Source organism: Temnothorax curvispinosus, unplaced genomic scaffold (assembly GCF_003070985.1).
Source record: "Temnothorax curvispinosus isolate PA1 unplaced genomic scaffold, ASM307098v1 QBEX01015669.1, whole genome shotgun sequence".
NCBI classification, from domain to species: Eukaryota; Metazoa; Arthropoda; class Insecta; order Hymenoptera; family Formicidae; genus Temnothorax; species Temnothorax curvispinosus.
In genome coordinates this window covers 14910-42827 of record NW_020225449.1, presented here as the reverse complement: position 1 = coordinate 42827, position 27918 = coordinate 14910, and the positions used below count along the sequence as shown (strand labels likewise).

The following is a 27918-nucleotide window of genomic DNA, read 5'->3' as shown; positions in this document are numbered from 1 at the left end:
TCCCCTCCCTCCGCAGTTTGCCATCGGACGTCGCGCGGCGTGGACGTGTTGTCGCGCGCGCGCTCGCGAATGTAACGAGGGAACGGTTGTGAGCTCGCGCGGTATCGCGCCGTGAATATATCGCCGCCGCAACGGGGAATTATGTCGACACGGAGAAATGGGTAACCTGGCGACGCTACTAGTGAAGTTCGGTGCCGCGTTCCTCCTCGCCTGTCATGCGGATTACAGCCTGGCCCAGGACAACGCGACGGGTAAGTGACAAGTGACGCGACGAGACGAGACGCGGACGCGCATCGCCGCGCGTTTTCATGCCTCGCGTGACAATGCCCCCGCGTCGGCCGGCCACGCACGTGGGGCCGCGTGTATGTACACACAGCCGGACGTTTCGGTTGTTTAATTATGCGTTCGGGGATGGCCCGGAGTATGCTAACAATGCGGACCGGAATCATCTTGCGTGGAGAGAAAATAAGTCGGGAACGCAAAACGCGCTCCCTTCGAAACGGTGGATATTTCAAAGATCGGTTAACTAATAGTGTCATTTTTAAATAATTTGGATCGTCTTAACTGTTATTTGCATCGGCGGCTGTCGAAGTACGAATTAAAAGGTACATTTTACAAAAGAGGCAGGTATAAGATAATTTTGAAACTATCAAACGGGATTATTCGTAAAATATCAAGAGATTTCCTTTTTTTTTTTTTAAATAGAATCGTTCTCTTCGCATTTGAATAGATATTTTCATATTTAAATACAGTATTTTTCTTTACTCCGAAATATGTAGACGTGAATTTGTCGAAGAAAAATGAGAAAAGTTATGCTCCGATCCGACACTTGGAATACGAGTCTCTCGGAAATAAAGCGCGACGGGATTTCGTCCTACATTTTCGACTTGCTTTCTCACGTGGAATTATCCGCGATCTCTCGATTACGCCATCAATAACAGATCGTCTTGTATACATCACAAGACGTTATACGTTTTCGTGGTTCGTAAGCGATTACGTGCGCGCACGCTCGGTGCAAAACGCGCGTGTCTGTACGTGTTTTTACACGCGCGCGCGAACGTGTAACATTATTTTACAACAATGCTGCGCCGCGCATAAAGGAAAATCGCCGATCTTCGGTCCGCGCAACCTGAAAATCACGCACGATTCAATTCGTGACCGTGAAATGTAACTTTTTTTTTTAACTGTGCCAAGTAAAGTCGGCATCTCTATGGCTGGATTCGGGGAGCGTGCTATTAGCGCTATTTGCTTATTCTATCCTTGTTTTAAATCTGATGAGCGATAAAGATAGAATGATGCAATAGCGCTAATAGCGCGCTCCCCGAACGCAGCCTATATCGCGTGTTTAATTTCCCTATCGAAATACATCGGGGAAAAAACACGCGTTTCGCTCGAGATACTTATCGAGCATACCGATAGTTAATGTAGACGCGAGACGCGAAGATCAGTTAATTACATTCATTAAACATTATTAACTCCTGCTTTTTTTCCATACGTTCGGTATGCGCGCCTGGTGTACGCTCGGCCGTTAAAAATTTTGCATGCTCGATCCGTTTCTTTGAAAAAATTTCAGCGAGTAGTTCGTTGCAGCGAGGTACGATCCATTTCGGAGCGCGGTATCTCGGAGCGTATAGGTATCTAAAGGGTCTCATTAAAGTTGCATGCATGGAGATTAAATTACTATGCTTCATCAACAAACTTCGACGCTATAATTTCAGGTTCACGGTATATATCTCGAGTCTTAGAAGTGCCTGATCTCATTAACTTGATGAGCCTATTATATGTTAGGATTACTGCAGTGCGCAGAATATTAAAGCATATATATTATATTCTCTCTCCGAGATACGGGCGAAAATCGAGTTGAATTAACCAACGGTAATTAATTGAGATAAATTACATTCCAGACGTAACATATTAAACGCAATTCCTTGCAACACGGAAAATATCCGAATAAAAGTAACCTTCTCGACACTTTTCCGTTCAATATCAGTATTTGCGTAATTATCGTAGGTTGGCACCGAAATTTCTTTCGCGTGTTTTCGCTCCTGCAACATTTAGCGTAAGTAATACCGTATTCAAAGCGACAGCTTCATCCTCCCTTGAGCGTTTAAACTACTCTAGGGCTTAATTACGTGCCTTCTTAAGTTAAGAGACTTCGCGTCCGTAATAACTGTCGAGAGTCGCAGCACTGTTAATATTAAAGGATGAAATGTAAGCCAATACCTTGAGTTAAATAACATTTTGTTATTTTTAACTACCATGTGTGTCGTACTTAATTATTTTAATACAGAACAGTATTGTGACTTTATTAGTTTAGTTAAATTAATGACATATTGAGTAGAAATAGTGGCGACCTATATAGGAATGGATGACTCAAATTAAGTATAATTTAACATTACAAATTTAACAGTAAGTGCGTTACGTTCGTGGATCCTTGCCGCTTTCGTGGCGTGTCAACAAAACGCGAGCGCGATAGGAGGAATGCGTAATCACCCTCAGACCTGTTAATTCCATCCTGTGTTTCACGTGACTTCCTGAATTACAATCGCCTCGCCTATTAGACGCTTTAAATTTTACGAACGTTGCAGTTAATCGTGAAAAACATGTAAAGTTTTTAAGAATTTTACATGTAAACACGTTAAGTTTGCGCCTTCCTCCAATTTCTTGCTTCAATGGCCAGAAACTACATGTTGTTTATTCTATTCAGAATTATATAGAACTATTCGAAATAAAGCAACTGCTCTCAATAATTAATGAGTTTCCGTGAAATAATACACCAGCGTCTTTGACAATTTCTAAAAGGGCGATGTTAAAACGGAGTGGGCGAGGAGCTGCGGATGATTTTAGCAACATCCTCGCGTCCTCGCGTGAGGGAGACTATCTTTTTGGAGCGCTCGGTTTCTGTTCTGTTTATTTCTGCCTTTGTGTGCAACGCGACGACGGCGGCGTTCTCGCGATCTCGCGCGTGACGGACGCCGCGTTCCTTCCTGAAGGCAAGCACGAAGCGCGGTGGCTCGACCATCATCGGCCGGTGGTCGGCCGGCATAGCCGTCTCAACCGCTAATTGTTGCACAATGCTCTCTCGCGAGTTCACAGGTGCATTGCACCAGAAATCCTCTCCCGGTGCCCGCTCTGCTCGCCTCTCCCGTGCTCGCGCCGCCGCGCCGCTCAATGGCGTAGAATATACCACGCTAGAGAAGGATTGCGAAAACGTTGTATAGCTATCCTAGGAACGTGACGGATAAGAGATCTCGTCTCCAGCGAGATCTCTTAATTTCTTAATCTATACTGTAATCCGTAAAGCGCGAGCTTCCATCGTCGTTTCTTTCGCAATCGAATTAATTTTTCAAAAACCGCGGCAAACAACGTGCTACGCAACGAAAAACCGGTCTCTTACTGATATGTGGCTTTATGCTTAAATAAGGTAAAAATAATTCGAAATGCAATTGTAGCTGGAATTATACAATGTTTTTATTTGAGCATTCGTGAAGGATACAACGTACTTTATGCTGCACATTTAAAACTCATGCAAGATTATTCCTTCGAAGACCCTCTGACCATCGCTCGATGCAATTTCCTACGTTGATTAACTGACGCAATCCTGCTTCGATCAGAAACGCTAATAAGATTTCGCCGTTTTGGTGAATCGCGAGATGATAATTGCGTCCAGCTTACTCGAGGGGGAGAAGGTATGAAAAGTTCGCTTTCTTATATTTACGCCACTGGTGCTATCGGAGCGCGATTAGGTCGATGTGTCTGTCTCGTTTGTGGAAGTGAAAGGACGAGAACCGTTTTCGCGTTCGCCCGACCGTGCTCCTATGTGCCATGCCGTGAACAACCGCGACTTAGAAAACTCAGCCGCGATCACGGCCCTGACCGGTAGGAACCTGGCCGCGCCGCAAAATTCTATGGCAGGATATTCCAGCGATTTGCACGATCGCACCCTCCCAAAGTTCATTCGAACGTACAGTCTGTGAATGCCCGGCTGAAGGGATTCGACCCTTTCATGCACTTCGGATGTCGAAGTGAGTCCATACGCTTTGTATATTATCTTCCTATTGCAGATACGGGAGGCATGTATACTCGTTGAAAGTTCAATCTTTATTCCACGATCGTCGGATTAGATATAAACAACAATACAGCGCGTACGAAAACTGCTGGATATTTCGTATAAAGATTTATTTACCACATTGATCGCGAAAACTGTATACTTAAGTGCGATTTATGTCGCGTCGTTAAGCACAGGGATTTCTTTGCTATTTACCCCTTTAATCACTGTCACGGTACGTCGCACCGTGACGTATATAAATTTTCCTGGACGTAGTTTTCACTTTTATCTTTTCTTTGCCAAGACGTTAATGATCATTCCGTTCCGCGTATAAAATACAGAATTGCACGCAATATTAATTTCATGAAGGATCAGTTGAAACCCAATAGTATCAGTTGAAACGAACTCTCGTTAAAATCATAGTGCAAACGTAATGTCGAGTTATTTTCCACCGGTGAAAGTTTAACGATCACCGTCGTTTTATTAGGAAAATAAACGTTCCGGTCAAGTCTCGATTAAATTCCCAAAAAGGCATAAACGACAAATGGGAAAATCTGGAATTGCCGAGTATCTACTTTTAAGACAGGAAATTCGTCTTTATCTTTACGTTAAATAATAAATTTATAGCCAGCGATTTAAAAGCCAGAGTCACAGTAAGATTCAAAATATAATATAATTTTAAAACAGACAGAACTCGGTTTAAAATTATCCGCAAGTGTATGAATCGAAGGATGGAACGTTCGCCGTTTTGTATCAATGACGGTGAATAGCAGATCGTTTGAAACCGGCTTTAATCGTGCGACAGTTCGCCACGGAATACTACTCTCTTCCAAGTTTCCGGTTCATTGTTGCGATACCGTTTCTGACGCGAATGCAATTTCGCAATCCTCGACCTCTTCCTTCCTCTTCGCGGGGCGCGCGCGCGCGCAATTCACGGATACGCTTTTCTGCATATTACATTGCTCTATACCGTGCTCATTTCCCTGACGCAAAATTGCTCTCTTCTTATCTCTCTCTTTCTCTCTCTCTTTTTCATTCCCGTGCCGCGTCCACTGGGCCACCATGTCCGGGATCCGCGTGCGACACGCGTCACTGACGTGACGTCGCCGTCCCGATGCGATGATGAGCGGCAGCATCCTGTGAGCTCAATGCGAATCGACGACGGCCACGCCGGTTAGCCATTATCGCGCAGATGAGATGATTGGCCTGGAGTTTTCGTAATTAACGCCGATCGCACGTACCATCGCCGCTCTACCGGTTATATTGTTTCGCATACGAGCGCGACGAGTTATGTTCCCGCAACGCGCGATCTATTAACGCTTTCGCCAGCACCGCCCCGATGAAAGGCGAAGTACGCGAAACGCTCGTTCATCCTTGGAAGGAAGAGAAGAATTCCACGTATTTCACCGTTCGGATAATTATCCGTGCGACGCTCCGCCCCGCCGTCTCTGAGAACGATTCTCCTTGAATCGTATGTTACCTAACTTTTCGAATAGGTCACGTAATATCGCTCGTGTAATTATGAAAGTGTGTTGAATCGTGTATTCTTTTTTGAGACGGTTAAATTATCGGTTAAATCTATATTACGTTATTGCGAAAATATAGCTCTAACCATCGTTTAACAGGATAAAATACAGATTCTATACGTATATAATTTATAAATTTTTAATAAAGTTACCGCTTCTCGAGATAACGGTAAACGCAACGACTTATCAAAATCATCGTAGCGGAATGCTTATCAATGGCACAATATTTCCGGGAGAGTCACTAGTCCGCACGTTGAGTCATCAGATATGCGTCTGGCTTAATTAGTATGATTAATACGTAACTTTCAAGATTAGCTGGATTAAGGGCGCAACAATAAAAATAATCTTTTACGTGTATTTAACTTGTAACGTCAGCTATAGTATCACGCGTAAAACTTGAAAGATTTTGCCCAGCGTAAAATAATTCAATGAATAACAAAATTGTTTATATCTTAATGAGTATATTACCTAATAAGTATTATTAATGAATGTGTTAAAAGAGTTTGAACTCATGAATATACATACGTTTAACAATTTTAAATAGGTTAATTACCTCTAATGAAGACAATTTGTCAGTAAATAATTAATATTCAATGTACAATTATGACATACAATTTAATTAACTTTCTTTGTAAAGTGTTCCACTTGTGTTGTTTTCATGTTTAAATATTATCACATTTCTCACATCCTCGTTATTTAGTCGTTTTTAATTAGCAGACAGTTATTAATTCCTGGGTCACCTACAAATGCCAATCATTAGTATTTGCAGCCTGATTGGGAAATAACGATATGAAATATGTCGCTATATAGTACATGTTGCATTAAGTCAACAAGTAATTAAAATGTAGAATTAATATTTCAGATGTTCAAATGAGATATTTAATTAAATGGACTTCAAACAAGTTCGTCTCTCGTAATTTATATAAATTTAAAGTGATAATGAGAAAGTTATTAGAATTTCTACAAGTGCATACATTTTCGTATAAATATCCTACTTAAATGTAAAAGCTTGCACATAAAAACTTTCAATAATACAATAATTTGGCATATTCTTACACTGTAATTTTTAGATCCATGTTATCGCAGTAAAATGATTTTTTGATATGACAATTATATTAATATATTGTTCCCCGCAATCGGATTTATGTAATTGCTCTTCGTCGTCGATACTCTTCATTTACGAGCCACGAGGTGAAGCAAAAACTCTCCGTACAAGTGTCGGCTGCGGCTGGAAAGGTTAACGGAGCGTTCGCTCGTGAGATCTTCTTATCTCGAACCTTACTCGATCTCCGGCGAACCGTAGGTAAGCGGGAATCCAGACTTTTTTGACCGGTATATACCGGTCCGGGTGACGGTTCCGTGGATTAGAGGTGGGGTATATGATAGTCTTTCTTCCCTCGTCTCTCTTTCTCTCTTTCTCTCTCTCCTCCAGAGAGAGCAGCTCCCATTTGATTTTCTAAAGTACCGTTTTCTTCTACGAATCTAGCGCAATCCATCTGTTTCTCTGTGCAGCGCGCGGAGGAGCCTCTGCTACGCCGGGCTTGCTGACGCTTTAAATTCTCTCTCCTGTGTGCCGCGCGATAAAAATTAAATCAGCAAAGTCAACATACTGTGCCGCGTCGCGACATCCATCTCTTCTCTAACGGATATCATCCGTGTTGAAAGAAACGCGCTGAGTTTCTTACAGCCAACATCGGTAGTAGAATTCATGCTGCGCTCTAATCAGGAACAGAAATATACTTTTAAGGCGACGACGCTCCGCGTATAATATGATGAATAATTTAATTCGAGTACATTAAAAAATTGTTTTAAATGTTTCTCGCAACCGGGATGAGTTTGGGGGATTGAATCTGAATAAGAATCGCATCGATTGTTCCTTGATTCACCGCGCAAACGGCCAATAGAGCGAGGCGCGGTATAACGGTACGCGCTAAAGTCGCGAGTGCAACGAGCGCGATAATAGCGGACGCCGCTCGCGCGAGAAACCCGTATCCGATGCAATTTTAACGTGCTCTTTATAACGCATCGCGCGAATCCGTGATTTACTCCGCGCTGCGCGCGTCGTGACATTCGCCGCTGCACCACAGAAGCCGGCCGTGAAACCCGACGCACGCAACGTTGAAGCTCATCCGGGCAGAACAAAAGTATTATACTTGATTGAATTACGGAAACGTTCCATGCATTTTCTTTCCGTTTGAAAGTCTAGTAGATTAATCTGAGATGCAGAAGACGCGCATTAATTTTACTTGGAAATTATTGTACATCGACGTCAGAGTTTACACTTCGCTACGTTACTTTATTTTATACATTTAGTTTAGTTCAGAACTATACGAGAATTATTTTAAAATAAGTCGAATTGTAGAACTATTGGTCATATGAGTATAATTTTTTTATCTTATTATGTTAGTGAGAACATTTGTTTATCTTTGTTCGAATTTAACCAATATTTCTTGGTTTTAAAAGGCAGTATCTCTTTCTGGATACTCACATTGTCAAATTCGTAGAGTCAAATTATAAAACTCAATTTGAGTCATTTTGAACCACTCCTATAGGTCGCCACTGCTCATACTCGATATGTTAATTTAACTAAAACAATGTTAATTTAACTAAACCAATAGAGTTAAAATAATACTGTTAATAAAATAATAAATTTCAATACACATGGCAATTAAGAATAACAAAATGTTTTTTAACTTAGGATATTGGTTTAAATTTTATTCTTTAACATTTAACAATATATGTAGAACTACAAATCTCTTGAAATCTGGCAAAAACTATGAAGTAATCTTTCGTAAGACAAAGTGAGACGTGAACCTGGCATCTCAGTTTGTTCTTAAGCAATTTCTTGCTTTAACTAGCCAGAACTATTATGTTTATCCTATCCAGAAGTATAAAACTATTTGACATGAAGCCATTCTCAAAATAATTAACGAATTTCTGCGAAATGTTACGCCAGTTTTGCACATGCGCGTTTCATAGAAATAAATCCGCTGAAGAAGAAGCGGAGATTCATTTGAGGAAACCGCGATTCGTAATCGTTTTACATCCTGTGTACTGAAAGTAAAGTGGCTTTTACACGTCGCCGAGACCAGACGTGCACGCTTTCGACGCAGACGCTATTACGCGCGCGCTCAGAAGTGCCGCTCTTCCGACGTGTTCGCTACGAAGACAGAGAGAAAACGCGCCTTTATCGGCTAAAAACGTGTTCCCTTTACGAGCCAGAAGGCGTATACGCGCGCGCGGGGTCTTGCTATCGGCATCCGGTCCGTCCATTTCCGTCCCGGCTCCGGTAACGCGGTGATGAAACATCTGTATCCTCCTCGTCGTCGTCTTGCTCGTCTCTTCGATCTCTCCCCTTCCTCTCTCTCTCTCTCTCTCTTTCTTTGTTGCCTTTTCTCACTATCTTGTTCACCCGCGATTAAAGTTTTCACCGCAATCTCGTTACGAGACGCGCGAAACAATGCCTTCTTTCATTGCACGCTTGTCTAATTTGTCCAGCTTATCGAACGTTGAACAAAAGAAATACATTATTAATTTGTAGTTATAACGTCGGGTTTAATGTCATTTACCGTGCTTTGATGTAAAAAATGCATTATTGTATCTCGGAACACCCGCAGAAAATTTGTCGAATTAAAAGACAGAAACGCGTATTGTTACGGAAAGTAGCTCGAGCCGTGAGAGATAACGAAAGAAACGTTTCGCGATTTCGCCATTTCCGCCGAGGGAACTGCGAGAAGGTATACGCGATGTAAAAGGTGAACGTCATGTCTCTCTCATGTCATTCTCATTTCGGCGAGAAACGAGCGAATTTGATACGAAGTAAGAACGCTTCAAAGGCGCAGGTAATCGTACGCTACGTCGTGACCGCATAGTTTCCCAATCACGTCTCTACCGTGACATCATCATTACTATCATCGCCGTCGAGGTCTTGCGGTTCTCGTCATTATCCGCCGGTTATCATCGCGACTTTCGCGACTTCGGAATCCGCGAACAAACGGACTTCGCATCGCGCGCCTCCCCGAGTCATCTCCCCCTCGCATTCTTCCTCTTTCGCGCGCGCGAGCTTCTCTTGCGGAAGTCACGAAATGGAACGTTGACGAAGAAGAATGGCTTAATTTCGCTTTTGTTATACTTGTCCGGGAGATTTCTCGGCGCGTGCACGTGGTTCAAATTAGTTGTGTCTGTGTTTTGGAGTCGCCGTTTCAACAATGGTCACCTGCGTTACGGCGATACGATCGATAGAGCACGAGGGGTGCGAGGGTGCGTGCCACGCTCGTCGCGTGAGGTCCCTCTCCGGCCTACGAAGGGTTCCTTTCTGGCCGAACCATCAACCAACCCCCGCGCGCTGGTCGATATCGTTCCTTCTTTCACGCGTGTTTCGTTCGGTGGCGACGCGAGCGATGGATGCATAAATGGTACTTAATTTTGAAACGAAATATTCGTTAGAATATATGTTACCCGTGATGTGTTGCTTTTGTATCGAGGATTTGCTGATAGTTTCCGAAAAAAGCATACATACAATATATATAAAAATGAGGAAATATAATAATGTAGAAAAGTTAAAGAATTAAAATACCAAAATATCTTTCCGATTTTATCTCGGATGTTAAATTTCGTAATGTTAACGTTCATTCTTTTACTTCTGTGAATCTAGCATCTTCACTGGTTAAAAACAAATTCAGGTACATAGTATAATTAAGTGCTAATTTATTACTCTACAGTCTCGAATTTATTTTTCCTGCCAATTCGCAGAAAATTGTTTTTACATTAATGGTTAACACACAATTTTCTACATGTAGATTTTCTGTTACAAGCTACCCGTATGATATTACAATCATCTTTAAAGTCAGAGAATCACGTTATATATGAGTTTCTTTAATTCCTTACGTTTCAACAAAATTACTGCTTCTTGAAAACTCGCAATGCTTTCGCAAGAGAGCAGAAATATATTTTAATTGCAGAAGTCGCATTAGCGTCTATAACAGGTACAAGTATAGATGCTCAAGCAAATGTTTACTCGATTATAAACAAAGGTGCTCATATACTTATGTATACTTCGTAACACCTGGCGATGAATTATAACTGTACATTGCTGGCGGGGTCCCTTCGCGATATAGAGGCATCGACATTAACCAAGTTACGTAATGGCCGATTCTCTATACCTTTCTCGACGAACGACGACGGTACCCGTGGTGCATGTCGTTCTCTCTCCATCTCCGCGTGTTTGTCTACCATCTCGTTGTGTATCGACGGGCCCCGCGCTCGGGCCCCGTTCGCTCGCACGCGCGCCTCGCGCGGAGGAGTAAATCGCGAAGTACAGTTATCCGTTTGTAGGAGCGCCGTAGAGAGGACTCGGGCGATAGATACCCGCGGATCGCGTTAGCTCTTTCAGCACCGCGTCTTTGTATAGCGGGACCATGAAACATTACGGGAAAAGGATTAGTAAATTGTCGAAACCTCTCGATATTAGAATATCACTGGGAGACATTCCGAAAAATTCCCGTGAAAATATCACGTTTATTATAGCTATTGGAATGTGGAAAGTTTGGAGTTTGTGGAATTATAAAGCGCTTTGAAGTGAATAGAAAAATAAAACAAGTACATCTTGTTAAAGAAAAAGTAATCTTTGATGAGATTATGATAGATCGCGTTCTCTTGTACAAATTTTCTACTCATGGTATTGTTTATGTTCCTTTACGATGTTTAATTTATTCTGTATCCTGATTTAAAGTTTAAAATACGTGCTTGGAATTATAACGGGCATATCCTGCCGTTTTAATTTTCATTGTTTATTAAGAGCAAAATGTGGCACGCATTTAAAATTCCTCGCCAAGAGAAAATCAATTTTCAGACGTCGGAGTCGAGAATAGAATCATACCACGTGTGCAGTTTTTTTATCAGTCTTTAAGACTGCTGTAGATTAAATTAGAGATTATTCCGCAGCGAACGTACGCCATGAAATAGTATTTTTGTGTTCAGAAACGACGGTAAACCCGTTGTGCCCTCCGCGGCAATTAGCTTCTTTCATCTATTTCAATTTACGTTGACCCACTTCTGACGTTTAACAGAAAACTTGCTATGGACCGGACGGTCCATAAGTCGCGCTTCAGAAACGAGTTCGAATGCATGCAAATTGGCCAGACCGGGTCTCCCGTTTTTCAATTTTCCCTCCCGATAACGATCGCGGATTTAATTTCGAATTATTAAACGCATTTCGACATCGCGTCCGCACGCTTTCCCAGAGTTTAATTGGTCTCGCATGCATTAGCGTCGTGCAATAACATTACGCGGTTCGTTGCGACAACTTCGCGAAATAAGAAGGAAAAAGATGAGTAAAAGGAGGAGATGCGAGAGTATATTAAGTGCACGCTCGATTCGATGTGGCAATCAGACGGCATGATACGTGCTATTCGTCGCGTCGTGCGAAAGCGAGGACGTTTCGCAAAAGAGGAAACGTTTAAGAGTTCAAGTATGGCAGTTCAAGTCCGATACGTTGTCATTTCAGATTGACGAATAGCATTGAAAAAACGAATCGGATTTCAAAATTCTTAGATCGAATTGATGATGATTGAATTTATACAGGATTAATCGCTTATAGTCGTCGGAAAGTAATCCTATAATCAATTACTGTAAATAAGAACCTCCAAGTTTAATTTCTCCCATTTACCTATCAACTGCGTTCAATCACCGTTGCTAAAAAAAATTTGCTATTCAATCACGCGCCTACGAAATTGATTTAAAACAAAAGAAATTTGCGGTCGACACGTGTGTATTTATCTTTCATCAAAACGGCATGATTGAAAATTTTCGTGGATTATATCGCGCGGAAAGATTGAAACAGATTTCGCATAGATAGGCGAAGCGTTTATTGATCGTAAAATTTTCAGTCTGTTTAGTACGTTATGTACGTGTGCGCTTTGTGATTTAAACAGGGTAACATATAGGTAGTGTAGCAGTAGTGTGCAATTTTCCATTTAATTGCTCGTTACTAATTACCGGTGAACTAGTGGATTTATTTTCCTACGGGCATGCTCTTAATTGCCGAGTATGAGTGCATTTGTGTTTTTCAAGAGAAAACCGTTTTAGAGGGAGCATCCAATTTGTAGAGTGTAATGAATCCTCGTTTTATTATAATATTGTACCAACGATTCGAAAGAGAAACATTTTCGTTTCTCGTTATTCTATTTCACATTCGATGCCGTACATCTCTGAAAAAAAGCAAAAGAGAAAACAAAGAGAAATGAAAGGGAAAACTTTAAGCACAGACAGAAAGATTGTTTCTTCGATTTTCTTACAATGCTCTCGAGTCGAAAATACGTATCTCTTTTATAATCACGTGATGTCGAAACGGCATATTTTAATTGCGAGGCATAATCGCAAACATCGTTGGATTCTCGAAGCAGGCGTTACGTAAATGAGCCGTAATAACCAGACAGTACGAATAATTAGTGTCTCGTCGGCTGTGAATTCGCTCCCGAGTGTTTCTCGCGCGGGAGGGAGACGGGAAACCGCGGAATTAAGTTTCGCAAATTCACGGGCCTACCGCGCGAGACAAGGGGGGTGATCGTGCGCTTTCTCGTAACGACGTTCGCCCATCGCCCCCCTCGCGAATTTGTGCGGGATATCAGAAAGCAAGAGCGTTGCTATTCGGGCTAGTCCGATACAAGTCATATTAGACACGCCCAGTGACCAGGCCGGTTTATCAATCGATGCAGTTCGGACTTCAATTCGACTTTCATCGCGTTAAAACGAACAATATTTTCTTACAGGTCACAAATCTCTATAGAACTTTACGATACAAGAGACAATACCTATTTCAGATCACACATATATTTCAAAGGATAAAATCTCGGATAAAACCGATCGTACATACGTAATGCAAAAATTATCGATCCCCGATAAATAATTCTTCGCGCAGAAGAGAAAGTACGAAATGCCATCGTCGAGGTATTTTCAGCGCGATCTTTTAATCAGCGTATGAATGGCGTCTGCATATTCTCGCGACCGCGAGAATGACAAGTCTGAGCCAAAGTCCGCTTATGACTTAGCAGGGGGACTTGGCGATCCCGCGAAGTCGCCGAGCGATGGCTATGCGCGATAAACACGTTTGTTCATGGAAAATTAATTTTGCTACGCTTTCACGTCGCACGTAAGCACGTTCACGTCGTGATTCCGTCCTGTCTGATGCGATTTGAGCGATGAGCGCATCGTTCGCATCAGGTCACCTCGTGAAGACCTTACATCCGTGACGTAAGGCGGCACTTATAGGCCGCGTTATGACCTTCTGAAATTATGCGCGTGATATCATCGGGATGTAATCGAATTTGACATTTACCGACGAGTGAAATTCGTGAGGAAATTTCGCGTGAATTTAACTTATGTAATGGAAAATATATATGCGGACCTCTGATATGAGATGGTTCTCCGAGGCTCGAATATATGCCAATAAATGATTGAGACCGACAAATAATCGGCGCGCAGTTTGCTGAGTTGGAAAAAGTGCAAAATTCACACAAAATATTAGGCTACTGAGATCCAGCCCGACCGAAGATGGGCGACTTCTCTCTGCTTAAGTGATTGAGTATGATGATATTTTAGTTAATTTTAGTAGTATAGATTATGACATTTTTCTCATTTTCAATTGTGGGACGGGGAAGGTGCGAATTTACTTTATATCTTGAGATATTTAAGCAATTTTGTAAAATAATACAATACTACTGCAATTAATTAAATGAATGTATGATTTGGATAAATATATATGTTGCGTTAAAGTAAATTATTTAAAAATGTATATTAAATATATATTCTATAATGGCACGCACGAAATAGGTTTCAGCTTGACAAAAAGAATACGGCTATCAGATTAACTTGCGATTACCTCGCAATCGTATGTAGCCAATTGATTATGTTCAGAAACGACCTACTAGAAATCGTAGGGCGATAATTGCAACGTCGTATTATCTAAACATGGGAAAACGACGGTTCACGTATCACATTGCACACGTGCAAATGACACATGCATGTGCGGGAGGCCCCGAGCATCTGCCGACCATCCGTTCGGTCTGCCAATTGTGGCTTGTTAATTTCACAGCGAGTCGTTGCCTCGCGCTAATTGAGCGCCTTGACGAATTTTAAACGGGACCAAGTGCCAAAAAGGCACGACGATCCGCCGTATTCGTTTAAGCCTGTTATTACGAGAGAAGAAGTCTCGTTTTAAAAAATCGTATTGATGGCATATAAACGTTATTATTTAACGGCAACCTTGGCACCGAATTAAGTTAATTTCCTGAATTTATTTTCTCATTATCTAATTATTTGGTATATTACGTACATGCATTTAGGTGTCTTTAAAGAAGTCCCTTGAGAACGCTCGGACTTTTGTCCGTCTCGCTGCCACTGCACATGGAGCATCCTCGCTCGCTCCATTACCGTAAAATTACCGTATGCAGAACAACATCCGCACTTACCTGACGCGTTTAGTGTTTCCCGCGTTTCGCATTTTACTTTTGCGATAGAGTCGTTGCAATCCACGGCTTATTCGCCTTCCCGGCGGCCTTGCAGCGGTGCTCAATCGGTGCGCACTCGAAAGTGTGTCGACTGTTCGAAAATCGAGCAGGAGGTGAATGTACCTGGAGTGGACCTGTGCACCAAACGGTCGAAAAACCCGCGTACATTCACATGTCACTCATTAAGGTGGGTGCACACCAACCAACGCAAATGTTCGCGTTCATGTTTGTTTCTTTTGCGTTTATCCGCGAATTGCATTCGGCTAGATTCGGTCAAAATTCGATATTCGCAGCTATCAAAGTATAAAAATATTGGACGGTACATTGATTATTATACGAATGCAAGTTTCATTGCGTAATTACGAATTTTAATAAAAAAGAGAGAAAAGAAAGGTGAGAGTGAATCTCATCATTGTGCAAAAGTCGTGTGTAATACAGAGGAAATGACCTAGTAACTGATTAAAAAAAAAAGAACATGTAGAACAGTTTCGCAATTTTTGTAGAAAATTTTTCTAAATGATTTTTCTAAATTTTTCTAAATGATTTTAAATTATTGTTACACAAAATTGTAAAATATTTCAGTAGAGTACAACGTAATTGAATTGTTTTCTTTAATCCATTCTCTCGTTTTAACTTCGCTATACACACGAAGAAGATTTATTATATGTACACCGCAATGGCGAACAAGCAAATATATCGTATTTCCGTCTACATCGCGCACGGACTTTCTTTGAAGTACCGCTTTATGAGTGAATCGATCCAAACGCGAATCGAACGTTGTGCTCGCATTCGTCACAGCGTACTTACACATCTTTCGAATTTTAATAGCGTTGTTCGTTGTATACGCTTGCTCAATGTGCACCCACCTTTAGATACACGTGCGAAAAAGCGTAGCCTCAGCATTAAAATCTGGAAACTATAAGCAATATTTTATGAGTCTTTTAACAATTTCTAAGCTTGTAAAAGAACTTGGGAAATCCTTCAACAGATTTATAAACGTTTAACATTTTACTTATTGAAACGTTTTTGCTAAAAGATGTTGGAATATTTTATACCCGTCGGAAACTGTAGTGGCATCGTTTGCATTATGATAAAACCTCACAATAAAAGTGAGCTGTTATTTCTTAGAAAGTAACAACATCAATCGGTGTATCGTTTGTAGTTCACGCACATCTGATCTTCCATACGTGTAACTTTTATTAGGGAAAGTTTGATGCCACGTTTGAAAAGCACCGCAAAAGAAGGCTACATGACGAGCAATTTCGTGTTAGCGCTCGTAAATTGGTCAGCGTCGTAAACTATCCGTTTTACTTAAAAGGCGGCGAAAAGACGCTGGAAAGACTATAAAACGCGCGTCGCGAATATAATATCACGGGATTATTTTATTAATATAGTGCACATTTATAGATAAGTGGGTCCGCCAGTTTCAAGTTTCACTTATATAATGCGCTGTGTGCTTTCGACGTAAACAAGGAACTAAAATCGCGCGATATATTTGTCGGCTAAATGCATCGAATTAATATTTGCGGACGTGAAAAACGATCTCGCGTAATCTATATATCTTCTGAATTGAATTATGACAGTTATCCGTCTTTGTCACTTTGAGTAACTTTAGCACATAACTCCTAAGAGAGAAAAGAGAAGCCGAGAGCAGCGTCTTTCTCTTAAACGGAAAATTCTTTTTAACTTTCCCGTCGGCATTATTCCCAGAAAGAAACGTCTTAAACAAACCTTCACATAATATCTTTAAATATTCTTCAATCTTCATAAAATTCGCACGTCAAAAAATGATTTTGAGGTCGTGGCGGTTTCTTCTCATTTTTTCAAAGTCTCTTCTTCGCTGTTGAGTACATTTCACTTTAGTCGAGAGTACATCCTACATTTTCACATGCATAATTTAATACTCTGCATCGAAGTAAATGATTCAGAGAAATTGCCAAAGGGAAAGTCCTAATCAGCGTATGTCGTCGTCGTCGCAAGAGAAGCGCCCAGCGATCTGGGTTGAGAGACTCTGACGTAAATCACTGCTAGTTGGTATCATGAGCGCTGCGCCAATGATCGGCAATAGTGCGCCCCGATCGTCGGTCGAGGGAGAAAGAGAGAGAGAGAAGTTTCACCTGGCCAGTAATGGTACTTCCTGATAGTCAGGTGGAAGTGCCTCGGTCCGACGCAGGCAGGTATAATACGAACCGTCAGGATATATCGGCCCCGACTGACCGCTGGAACGTAAATAGCTCCCAACGATCCGCGAAATATATCGCCGGAATTTGTTCGGAACGCAATGATATAGCGTTCGCCGATGGTTTTTGTCGTGCGGGAACCGCATCGCGGAAGCATCGATCCTCGTTGTCTGCATACGTCTCGCGAACTCTATAACTCTCCTTTTTGCGGCTCACCAGTCCTCTTTACTCAACTAAAAACACATCAGTCTTTACTTTTATATTATTCCTCATGTATCTTGGAAATAAACGCGCGACCGTGGCACTTTATACTGTTCCCCGTCCTATGCCTGTGTCTGTCCATAAAAGGAATTTTTGAGCGAAGGCTTTTTATTTGGATCTCCGCGCAGGTCACTTCTCGACTAAGCCGGTGTTTGTGAATATTTCTACCTCTCTAGGCTCCTCGCTGTGGTCGCCTCTGGAAAAACTAGAAATACTGGAATAATTCTGGGCCTTTCCCGCGGACGCGACGTCGGCTCCAAATTTGGAAAGCCTGGAGATACCATACACTGTTAATTATTAAAAAATGAAATTTAAACTAATGTACCTTGAGTTAAATAACATTTTGTTATTTTTAACTATGTGTGTCGAAATATATTATTTTAACACAAAACTCTATTGATGGTTTAAATTAACGACATATTTTGAGTAGGAGCAGTGGCAACCTATAGAAATGATTAATAATAACTCAAATTGTATAATTTGACACTACGAATTTAACAGTGTATTTTATGATCGTACGTCCAACACTGACATATAGTTCGTTCCAAACTCAATTTGAATTTCTTTGACGAATTAATCTTCAATTAAATTGAAGCAAAGATTTTCTTGCTCGATCATTTTAATTTAATTGGCAAAAGAACGGACTTTATTCTCAACCGCTTAGAAAACGGGGTGATATTTTAATTGAGGAAAAGCCGAAATTGATCAAAGTGTAAATTAAATTCCTGTAATATTTTGTATAATATCTCCGAGCTCATAAAATATCTCGTGTGTTAATACCTGTTTACGCACGACATACGGAACTTTTTGACGGTTGTTAAACACCGTGACGAGATGGGAAAATTTATGTTGCACGGCGGAGATATATTCTTTAATGTATGTCGTGTTCACTTTTTATCCATCTATCTAGACGGCGCGGCGGCGGCGGTCGGATTTTTTAAGCCTCTTTTTATGCATGCTGTGTAGTACGTGTTCACTGTATGAACGCTTCGAATGCACTTTGCCTCTAATGAAACTTTTTATCAGAGATTACGGAAGGCATGCACTTCCGATACTCGATGTCTATGCGACAATGTAGCTTCAATATTGCGTCATCCTCTTCGATCTCTGAGTACATGATGAGAGGGTAAATGTCTCGACAAGTAACGGCAATTTTCAGCCAATTTTTAACCAATATGTCCAATATTATCAGCGATTGCGTAATGGCAAAATAGATATCTTGGTGTATCACGAGTTACTCTTACGCTTATTGGATAATATTGCGCTTTATTATGTAATGAGTTCACGAATAGAAAGTGCAATATGCGGATTGCTTTATCCGGTGTCTACATATTCGATTGCTGTGTTTTCTTTTGCCTTATAGGAATGCAGTATATACAGATATGAAACGCAATTTCCACTTACAACAATTCAGATTCAACTCATAAAATATAGTTTTTACTCTACATATTTATCTATTTATTTTTACTGCGTTATTTTTATTATTTGTCTATCCTTTGCCACGTCTTTAATTGTTTAGAAAACATTCCAAATAATGGAGTTACGAAAAATTTTAAGTATTGAAAATTTACTGTGGCTCGAGCTAATTAATGCACGCTTCTTTTAATAATTTCGCGAAGAATATCAACGTCGAAATTTGAAAGCAACGTATTTGGCGTGGAAAGATTTAGGTCTCGAGATTCTGCGAATGTAGGTGAGGAAGAAAGAAAACAGAGAGAGAGAGAGAGAGAGAGAGAGAGAGAGAGAGAAATACGTTACTTTTAATGCGTGTGTGTTTCTTACAAATAGTATGTTCTAACGTAATATGAAAAATACAAGATAGAATTCCGCAAAAATTTATTTTGTAAAAACTACTCGCATTAGAATTTTTTATTTAATATACATATATAACAAAGAGATGTAACTTAAAAAAAGATGCTATGCAATGAATACAGAAGAACCGCTTTTGAAATCCAAAAATGTCTTACGCGTGCTTTCCAAGATTAATTAATCCTTACTTTATTTTATAAAAAAACAATGTATTTTTTAATCGAAGAATTAATTATGTGATAATTTTGGAAAACGTAGATCATGTCGGACAATTTAATATTAAACACCGTAACAATAAATAACAAGTTTAAAGAAAGACATAATAATGAAATCATAATATAAAAGAATATCTCTTTATTAGATTTTGTTATCTCGTATAAGTCCACTCCAATTATCCAGGTCTTGCTTCGTGAAATTTACGTATGTCGTAAAAATATCATGAAAGTCATTACTACATTTGTACTTTTGAAATACTTGGACTAAACAAGTTCTTTAATAAAACATCGAAACCCAGGCATCACGATTTCAAGAAGAATCTTTCGCGAGTCAAAGAAGCACGACGATTTTATGGGAAGCCTGCAACAATAATGAACAGGAAGTCATCGACATATGACAATACGGTAACGCATTGTCAGGAGATTCTAGCCTAGAAACGGGAGCCTTTAGGTCTCGGAGCATTTAGGGCCGTCGCCTTCGTTTCTTTAAGTACCCTACAAAAGATTCGAACTTCCAACTTCTTCATTCTTCAGGGCACGTATTATGGAACTTCGGAATGGATTTCGACCAGAATTATTCCGCTTGCCCTAGAAAACACAATAGAAATCTAATAGAAAGTAACTAAACAATTCCGATTGGAATTCATTTACCAAAGTTCCATAATACGTGCTCAGGTTCGATTCCATTTGAACGCACCGCTTCGCTTCGTCTCACGATGCAATCGTACATATAAAAATAAAAATAAAGTTCGAAACTACTCGATCAGGTTCGCACCTACTTGCGCGATACTTAAAGTCCCGTCTCTCCGGCTGTCGCGCGTCGGACGCGCGTACACCGCACACGTGCGTGCGTCGCGGACGCGAGTAACTGTACTCTCGCGCGTACCGGAGCGCATACGGGCGACTGACACACGAGCCTCGTGTGTGCTGTGCGCCCGAAAAGAGTCCATGCCCCGGGATTCTCTATGGGACACGACCGTGTGAATTTATCAATCCTCCGTAATTCGGCGACGACGTTTACGACGATCGTTAAATACCGAAGTGAATCGACGCTACGCACGCGAGCTGGAAAGCTTGTCTCTCCGCCGATGCGTAGATGTGGGTTAGTATTATAGAAAAGGCGTAGCGAAAAACGAAGCTGACGATGCGACAGGACGGGCGAGAGAGACCCACTTTAGTCGACTCGGCTTGGCGTTCAATAACGATATTGAATATCTTCACCGTTTCTACGTTAGATATCGTAAACTCGATCGCAATTGAAGCTCATCTCTCTCGTTTAAGTTGTATGATGTAATACTGATCAGTGTTATTTTTTTGTATCTAATACAAAGGACGCGCGTTAAATTACATTGTATGAAGGATTATAACGTATATGATGAAACTGATTCTACGTTTTAAGAAAATATCTCGGTTGCATAGGAAACGAGTTGAATTATACTGGAAAGTCGGCACACATAGCCATGTGTGCCTTGACGCGACATAATATCAAAGATTACTCCAGAACTCCAGACATATGAGTTATTAAGTGTAAGAAACGTCAGCGGTAGACAATGGACGGTCTAGTTAACTACACTAATTAATAACGAAAACGAGTGCATACGTGCAGCAGCTCCACGGCTGCAAACATCCTCGAGTTCCTTTGTAAACGGCTGTTCGTTACATCTCGTGAAATTATCAAGTTTCGTGCTGAATAAAATTCTCGATATTACGGTCTACTAACAAACGAGACGGTTTTTCCTTCTCGGGGCTTTCCCGGGTAAAAAAAAAAACGACGGGAAAGACTTGTCCGCGGGAAGATGGAAAATTGCGCCGATTCGATCGCGTAGGCCGTTCGAAGCGGCGACTTCTCTCCTCGACCTTTAATTATCTAATTAAAACTCAACGATCGTAAACCGACTAACAGCTTCCCGACGACGCGCAGATGGACATCACGGAAAGGCGTTTATCGATGGAGACCGATTTGAAAAACCACACGAGAATGTAGCGCGATTAATTTTAAATTTGGAATTGAAATAATCTTTAAAAATATGAATTTCTTCTGCGATCGCATTTTTGTTATCGTGATATTTTTATTTTACGTTAATCTTTCACTGTTAAATTTGTAGCATCAAATTATATTCAATTCGAGTTATTCTTAATTATTCCTATAGGTCACCATTGTGTTTGTTCAAAAAATATATCGTTAATTAAACCAATGAAGTTAAAATAATACTCTTTTGTGTTAAAATAACAAATTTCGACACACAAGGTAAAAATAACAAAATGTTATTCAATTTCGAGGTATTGATATTGGTTAAAATTTCACTCTTTAATATTTTACAGTTCCAGTTTATCGACTTGTTCGAGTAACGCAAATATCCGTTTTTTCCTCGTCCCGAACTATTTATCAGCGAACTTTCAAAACTACGTCACGCATGACTTTCCATTAAATAATATTAAATTATCGGCAGTACTTTCCATCGAGATAGCGCGAGATAGAAATCGATCGTTGTTAACGCGAATAATAGTCATTCAATAATAGAACGTAATTTCTTCTTGCGATCGTAAGATCCTCTGAAAGCAGTGCTTTCGTCGACGAATCGTCCGTCCGGCACATTTTCCGAAGAGCTGAACCATCTGTCAGCTCGGCGCGGCGAGAAAAGCGCATAGAAAGTCGATTCCCCGGAGGGAATCGCGCGTCCAGAAGTATTCCCCGTCATTCGTCGTCGAGGGAGTCGTACGATATTGACGGTAAAATAAATAGGCGACCCCGTGATTTTTTCATAGAGCACGCCACGTCGGAGAAGGGGACTCAGCGGGGCTCCGACCTAGTGTTCTCAACTTGGAGAATGTGTATGACCGGCCGCGCGCGGTCGTGTGCCGCGGTCGTCTCGAAGTGCACGGAGCGGGTGCGCGCGCGTTTATAGACCCACATAATCGAGAAACCAGCAACCGCATTCCTCATACACGTACTAATGGACCGCGGTCTCTCCCCCTTGTGCAAGCACGAGGTCTTTCAATTTTCTCGCTCGCTGTCCATCCGGCACTCTTGCGTGACCCCGCGTGATGTATATCTGGTCACCGAGCATAGAGGAGGAGATGCAACTAGGAAGAGAAAGGGAACGAGAGAGACGCATACGTCCGGGAGAGGAGAAGATACGCCAGCGTGATTACGAATGAGCGTCCCGCAATATGCCGCGATAAAGATGTTGTTGAAAAGCGTATTAAAAATATCGCGAGAATACTGCGAAGTATATCTTTCTTCAGAAGCAATGTATAATAAACGATACTTAGAAGATAGCAACGTCTAAAACGATGTCCAGGAAAAATAGCAGAATTCCAGCGAGAAAAAGGTGAAACAAAGATATTAAAATACCTAATATCAAAGAAGTAATTAGAAAGAGAAAGGGAACAAGTCGGGCCGAGAGGAGAAAATACACCAGTGCCAGTGAGATTACGAACGAGTGTCTCGCAATATGCCGCGATGAAGATGTTGAAAAGTATTAAAAATATCGAGGATACTGTGAAGTGTATCTCTCTTCAAGAGCAGTGTAAACGATACTTATTGCCAGAAGATAATAACGCTTAAAACGATATTCAGCAAAAATAGCAGAATTTGAGTTAAAAAAAGGAGGAGCAAAGATATTAAAATAATATCAAAGAAGTAACTAGAAAGAGAAACGGAACGAGCCGGGCCGAGAGGAAAAAATACGAGATTATATGAAAGAGTCTCGCAATATGCCGCGATGAAGATGTTTGTTAAAAAGTATTGAAAATATCGAGGAGTATCTTTCTTCAAGAGAGTAGTGTAAACGAATAAACGATATTAAAAGATGGCGATGCCTGGAGAACGATATCCAGGAAAAATAACAGAATTCCATCGAGAAAGAGGAAGAATGGAGATGTTAAAATAAAAACGTAATTGCGCCGATCGAGTGCCGCGGGGAATACGAGGAAAGTAATGTGCGAATCGAATTTCCGTCGCGGTCGATGATCCACAGCCCCGAGCAGTGGCCCAAATGCTTGACACACATAACGCGTAGCTGCACCACCTAGATACTTTTAGAGAATTTTATTACTCCCCGGCCGAAAGATTTTCCTGTTTACAAACCATCGCGTGTTGCATTATTCACGACTCCAGTAATCATTTGAATCGTAACGCTCTATGCATTCCTGAATGCGACGTTTCTGCTAAAGAAAAGTCGGCTCCAAATTGGCCGAAGAAAATCCACGGGTAAAAAGTGATTCTCTCTAGGTCTCGAACATCCTGTATATTTAATTTGCCTTGCAACTCGCGAAGCAACTGCAATATACTTATAGAAACATCGGAAGGTGTTACGGCGCTAGAAGGTCACACGTAGAAGGGATAGGAAATGGCATAAGTGTAAGGCACGTTTGCCCGCAAACAGAGTAGCTACGACGCCACTCACACTTCGATCCACGTCTGCATCTCACGCCGTTATGTACTAAACGAAATGAAAACGGTCGCAAATGGGAATGTTAGGCGATCGCGGAACTCTTTTTTTTCTCTGGCAATGACCTATCGTGAGAGTGGCAGGGTACGTCGGTCAAAGTTGCCGAGTGCACCGACCTTTGCTAAGGCCAAGTATACGCTCGAAAGTTTAGCTAGGATATATAAGAATATCGTTCCCGGAGAGACTTCGCTCGCAGGTAGATCCGTTTGCGTTGAAAGACACTGTCAACTCCGTTGTATGCGGCGCAAACTTCCACCGCCGAGAGCGACTGCCGGAGAGTAAAACTCTAAAGTTTACAGTTTACACCGTGAGATTCCGACCCAAGTTTGGCGATCGTTAACGTCAACAGGAGCTCCGAGAAGTTTAGACAAATCGAGCAATTTCGAGCACGCGGTTCGGAAAGCGCGGCGAAATTCCTCGTGGAGGAGATCAATATTCTCGTTCGACATCTCTCTAAGCTATTTTTAAAGAACAATTCTTCACACGTTCCTCGAAAGCTCCCTGTTTCGATTCGATTAATAAAAGATTGCGTTTCACCAATTGCAGCTGGAGAATGCATCGAGTCCGAGACGGGATGCAAGAGATGCAGGGACGGGACGTGCGCCAGATGCGCCGTGCTGCTGTATCAGGGTACCTGCGTGCATACCTGCCCACCGGGCTTCGTCGCCGACTGGTCCACCCGGGACGAATACATGGGCCGCATCTGCCGGGAGACCGGCTACATGTTCGGCCTCACCGGTAGCCAGGTTGCGATTCTGGTGGGGGTGGTCTCCGGCGCTACCATCTGCATCTTCATCATCCTCTGCGGCGCGATAGTTGTGCATCGGCGTAAGAAGAAGGCGGCGAAGCTGGCCCAGCAGTTCGAAGACAGGTACTTTTCATGATTTTTTCGTCACTCTGGTCGCTCTGTCCTACGGCGACATTTATTGAGAGCGTTTCTCGTGCATTTCAGCGCGGAGAGGAGAGAGTTTCTGAAACACCTGGCGACGCTCCGTGGAGAGGCCAATACTTTCCTCGCTATGCTCAACGACACCAGAAGACAGGTTCGAGAGTTGTACTATTCGGGAGGTAACGGAGACGGTGCCGTCGGAATTCAGGCCTACAGGTACAAGCGCAGTAGAGAAATCGGGTCATCGAGTATTTTTTTCTAATATGTTACTCCGTTGAATCATTGCGGCAGAAATTAATCTGTCGCGCGTTAAATGAAATATTCTGGAAAAGTATACTCGATAGTGGCTTGTATAATTTGATAAAAATGTATCATTAATACTTAACATTTTATGTTGGATCGTCTTAAAGAAAAAATTGAGAAAAAGAGAAATGCTGTCATTTTTCTAATAAAACTCTTGAATATCTTTTTAATAAAAAATTGTGTATACGACGTGCGTATACCCCTATTAATCTTCATTAATATTGTTGCAGACCAGTGCTACGTGACCTAGCGAGGATATTGGTCCTCGTGAATAGGAGAGATGATGAGATACCACTTCCGCCCGACGATTGGCAACGATTATTCTCGTGGGCAGAGCGGCTGCTGAGAAGATACAAAAGGCACAGTTCTCCAGAAGTAAGATCGTTATTCTCGCGAATATTTCTGCGTGAAACGAAAACGAGCACTACCGATATTATCTCACACTTTCAATTCTTTTTCACGCCAGTCCCTAAAGCACTTTGGTGAGTCACATACCCAGCTGTATGCGAGAAGTGTAGCGTTAGACGAGAATGTTTCCCCGCGTAAAAGCTCCCTTCTTCCTCTGAACGGCAGGCTGTTTTCTTTGCATAAAACATGTATGAAACAACGTTCAGAGTCGTGTAATATTTATCGTCGTTTTATAACTTCAAGGTGGCTCAGCTCGTGACGTTCCTGCAGCAGCCGACGAGCAACCCCGTCCAAATGACCGCGTCACCGGCGCAACCGATCGCGGCGTCGCAACCGCCGCCTCATCAGCCCGTGTACGAGCCGCGAAGCACCCCCACTAATCTCACCACATTCCAAGCGAACGTGCCGCTCGCGACGTTTCAAGCTAGCGACAAGTCGAGCATCAGTCCGGCGAGTTCGAGCCTCGGCTACACGAAGGACTGCAGTCCCCTCGGCTCGAGTCTGGGTCAGAACAGCGCTTCTGGCGTTTACAACAGCGAGAAGCTCAGCCCGAACGGCTCGACAATCGGCCAAACGACACCCCTCGTCTACGGTAGTAACCTGAAGCGAGGAGGATCGAGGACGACGAGTGACTTGCATCTTCAGGAACTGCAGACGATCTCTGCGTTTAATCGCAGTTACAATGGTGGCGCGCTACCCTTGGAGACCAACAGCATCCGTGCGTTGCACGACGAGTGCGAGGTGAACGACGGCCTGGACCGCGACTTGAATCCCCAATGGAAGTTTCAGAGCAGCCCCGTAGAGGCGGCCAATTACACCATTTTGTCAGACTGGTCGCCCGCTCGCGACTATCTCATCGACGACTTCACGATTCTTGGTTTTCGACCACAGGACGAAATCACCACGGAATTGTAATATCGACTGGTAGTGATACATATTCAAACAAGACTTGTATAGGGGTGGTTACGAATGCTCGCATGTTCCAAATGTCGTCGTTTAGACAATCGATTTCGACTTTCTTTTTTTCAACAATTTTTTGACAATCCTGTAATAGTGTTACGATATTTGTCAGTTGTCTTACTCGTGAAAAAATATCGTACGAAATAATAATACCTATTACATCTGGACAGTTTATACTCAATAATCGGCATATATTTCCTAATTATCGATATTATCGGTAATATCGATAACTAGGAAGTATATGAGTAATAAATTATTCCATGGTCAATATTGAGACACAGATAAATATCGTTAAATGTACGAAGAACTCTCATCACACCACTGTGGAAGAAATAACCATATAAAGGATTTGCCATCTGTAAAATCCAGGAGTAAACTCCAGTGGGCCTATTCCGTAACTCTTAACGACAGTTTCGTTATCGTTATACTTGCGTTGTGCAGATATTATGTATAGTAAAAAACCTGCGCAACGACAATATAACGATAACGAAACTGTCGTTAAGAGTTACAGAATAGGCCCACAGGTCTTCATTTTATTTCTTTAGGACGATCTCACGTGAAATGTTGAGTATTAATGATACATTTTCATAAAATCTCGTTGGATTTCTACAAAATTGTATTTATGTTCTAAATATTGAGTTATTTTACAAAAAATTATACCTTTAATTTGTATATATTCAAGTACACTGTGCAATAGAAAAGATACAATGATACCAAATTGTAAGAGTTTTATATAAATATAGATTGGTCTTTATTCAATTCCTCTGCATTGTACACGTCTAATAACAATCATTGTATATTATATAGTGTACTAGTCAACGTTTCCGTTTGTTCATTCGAAAAGCGCATCTTTGCGATTTTCATATTTATTTGCTTGCTTTACGCCTGCATTTACCTATTTGACTACAACGACTCATTCGATTTTGTTCTCGTGACTAATTTGTAATTGTACAAATTTGTATGCAATCAATGAAAATGGAACTGATCACAGTGTCATGTGATTTCCGACAATGCGCACTATAATGTTCGTTATAAACTGCGTTTTAAGAACTCGTCACATTTCACTCGGGTTGCCGAGTGGATGCTGTGTAGCGACGACAAACATGACGACAAAGTGGGGAAAAGCGAATTTTACAGTTACAATTTTATTTATATATGAACGAACACACATATATACGCTACACACACTATTGAGTTGAACGTGTCATTATATATACGTATGACCAAAGTGGTCACTTGTACAAATTGATGTAAATATTGATTAATATTTTAGTAATAAATATAAGAAAGTATCAAATATACATATATATTCTTTGCCAATGTTTGAGAGTTTAGATTCGCCACATTTGCGAACCCTCA

At 41.4% G+C, this 27918-nt stretch overlaps 1 protein-coding gene across 1 annotated transcript; it reads left to right on the top strand.

Moving 5' to 3' along the window:
- LOC112465954 lies at window positions 1-27860 on the top strand. Its single transcript, XM_025033781.1, has 5 exons — window positions 1-251; window positions 24546-24870; window positions 24952-25104; window positions 25422-25566; window positions 25843-27860. The coding sequence occupies exons 1-5, from the start codon at window positions 158-160 to the stop codon at window positions 26512-26514; spliced, it is 1389 nt and encodes a 462-aa protein (XP_024889549.1). The 5' UTR covers window positions 1-157; the 3' UTR covers window positions 26515-27860.
- The last annotated feature ends 58 nt before the right edge of the window (window positions 27861-27918 follow it).

Coding starts and splice junctions, on each gene's coding strand:
- LOC112465954 (XM_025033781.1), top strand. CDS start 158: ATGGGTAACCTGGCGACGCTACTAGTGAAGTTCGGTGCCGCGTTCCTC. Junction 24,871..24,951: donor GCCCAGCAGTTCGAAGACAG/GTACTTTTCATG, acceptor CGTGCATTTCAG/CGCGGAGAGGAGAGAGTTTC. Junction 25,567..25,842: donor AAAGGCACAGTTCTCCAGAA/GTAAGATCGTTA, acceptor TATAACTTCAAG/GTGGCTCAGCTCGTGACGTT.